The 2146-nt window shown below is 36.8% G+C and overlaps 2 protein-coding genes across 2 annotated transcripts in view; one reads left to right on the top strand and one right to left on the bottom strand.

The window, feature by feature from the left end:
• The window catches only part of LOC105451854, a 1651-nt gene extending 1270 nt beyond the window's left edge, over window positions 1-381 (bottom strand). Inside the window, exon 1 of the mRNA XM_011692547.1 lies at window positions 343-381. Coding sequence (XP_011690849.1) covers window positions 343-381 — 39 coding nt within the window. The remainder of the gene's footprint in view (window positions 1-342) is intronic.
• Window positions 1-2146, top strand: part of LOC105451855 — a 7064-nt gene that overhangs the window by 2638 nt on the left and 2280 nt on the right. The window lies entirely within an intron of this gene.

The following is a 2146-nucleotide window of genomic DNA, read 5'->3' on the forward strand; positions in this document are numbered from 1 at the left end:
TTTTTCATCCCTCTGGTTATTGTCGGTCTAATTGACTTGCTACTACTACTACTAAGTATCACTAGGGTTCGTTTCAATTCGTTTGAAATATCAATTTCTTCATTTTTGAGGGACGTTTTTTCATCCCTCTGGTTATTGTCGGTCTATTGCTGCTACTACTACTACTAAGTATCACTAGGGTTCGTTCCAATTCGTTTGAAATATCAATTTCTTCCTTTTTGAGGGACGTTTTTTCATCCCTCTGGTCGACCGTACCTGCTTGAGGAACAAATTTTAATATTATAATAAGGATAAAAATCTATTTTGTATATCTGATATAAAAAAATTACATAATAAAACTACCTGCTGATTCCAGGTGGATAGATTCGTTTTCTGTGTCATTGTTCTCCTCACTGACCGAAGATTCCAGTCGTCTATTAATAATTTATTTTAATTTAAAAAATTATATATAGTATCTCTGATGGTGTGTATGTATCAGAGAGGATCCGAGAGCGGACATATCAACCTTTTGGCTGTAACGCTAAAATGCTCTCGTGCATTAATGCTCTCTGAAGAAGTGGATACAAATTACATAACAATGCTGCTCTCGGATATATCCTCTCTGATATGTATGTAGTATGTATGTGTGTATGTATGTATGTATGTATGTATGTACAGCCGTGAACACATCGGTTGCGACACTTTTTTTATAGGTTTCTAATATGTATTTAATATACATAATACATACTTTACAGATAACTAATAATATTTTGCAAATGCGAACCACGATGTTACTATCTTTAGTTTAGAGACAGTATAACATCAATCGTGGTCCGCATTTGCAAAATATTAGTGCGTTTTGAAACCTATAAAAAAGAAAGTGTCCCAATCGATGTGTCCATGATTGTACGTACCTATAGTGACGAGCAATGAAATAAATGAATCGCAAAGTCACATAGACTGATGATTTTACTAACGTGTCTGATTTTTCAGACATGTATCTGACCAGTCAAACACGTCGGTAAAATCACTAGTCTATGTGACTCTGCGATTCATTGCTCTTCACTGTACTTACTTTTTTAATGAATTCTTCTTTTTAGCCCTTTTTTGACTACTGGAACTACTATTGCTGCTACTACTACTACTAAGTATCACTAGGGTTCGTTCCAATTCGTTTGAAATATCAATTTCTTCATTTTTGAGGGACGTTTTTTCATCCCTCTGGTTATTGTCGGTCTATTGCTGCTACTACTACTACTAAGTATCACTAGGGTTCGTTCCAATTCGTTTGAAATATCAATTTCTTCATTTTTGAGGGACGTTTTTTCATCCCTCTGGTTATTGTCGGTCTATTGCTGCTACTACTACTACTAAGGCTACGGTCCGATTCACGCTCACAGCGCTGTTATCGTATTTACAATTGGTCCGATTCGCTCCCTGAGCGTTTTCTGTAAGCGAAGTGACGTCACGAATTTGTGACGTCGCGTGCTCACGGCGACCATACTTCGGAGGTGGGTCAGCGTGAGCATTTACGTCATTTGCACGACAAACGGTTAACGGTCGGCAAACGGACGAGATATCACGCAGCTAGAGTATTGAAAGACATTTCAGTTTTAAGAGTATCAAAACATTTAATCAAAAATGAGTTGTGTGCCATTTAAAGTATACGTTGAAGATACTGGAAATGCTATGGAATTTCAATTAACACAAACAGAAGCTGCGAAAGTAGCTACAGCTGTTAGAAAAAATAAAATAAATATTAACTTTATAGAACTTTGCACAATTGAATATACTTTATTCGTTATTGCTATTTTCACTATTGTATTTTCCTCTTTGTATTTTCACTTTAAAGGTTATGTGTGATTATCCACAGGTTATGTGATCTGGGCCCCTATTCTGTAGCGGTCCGAAACGAAATTGTCGTTAACGCGCTTTGAGCATGTTAACAAATCGGACCAATCGTGAGCATTGTAAGTACAGTGAGCGCTGCGAGCGTGAATCGGACCGTAGCCTAAGTATCACTAGGGTTCGTTCCAATTCGTTTGAAATATCAATTTCTTCATTTTTGAGGGACGTTTTTTCATCCCTCTGGTTATTGTCGGTCTATTGCTGCTACTACTACTACTAAGTATCACTAGGGTTCGTTCCAATTCGTTTGAAATATCAA

The sequence above is a fragment of the Wasmannia auropunctata genome, unplaced genomic scaffold (genome assembly GCF_000956235.1).
Source record: "Wasmannia auropunctata unplaced genomic scaffold, wasmannia.A_1.0 LD336043.1, whole genome shotgun sequence".
Lineage (NCBI taxonomy): Eukaryota > Metazoa > Arthropoda > Insecta > Hymenoptera > Formicidae > Wasmannia > Wasmannia auropunctata.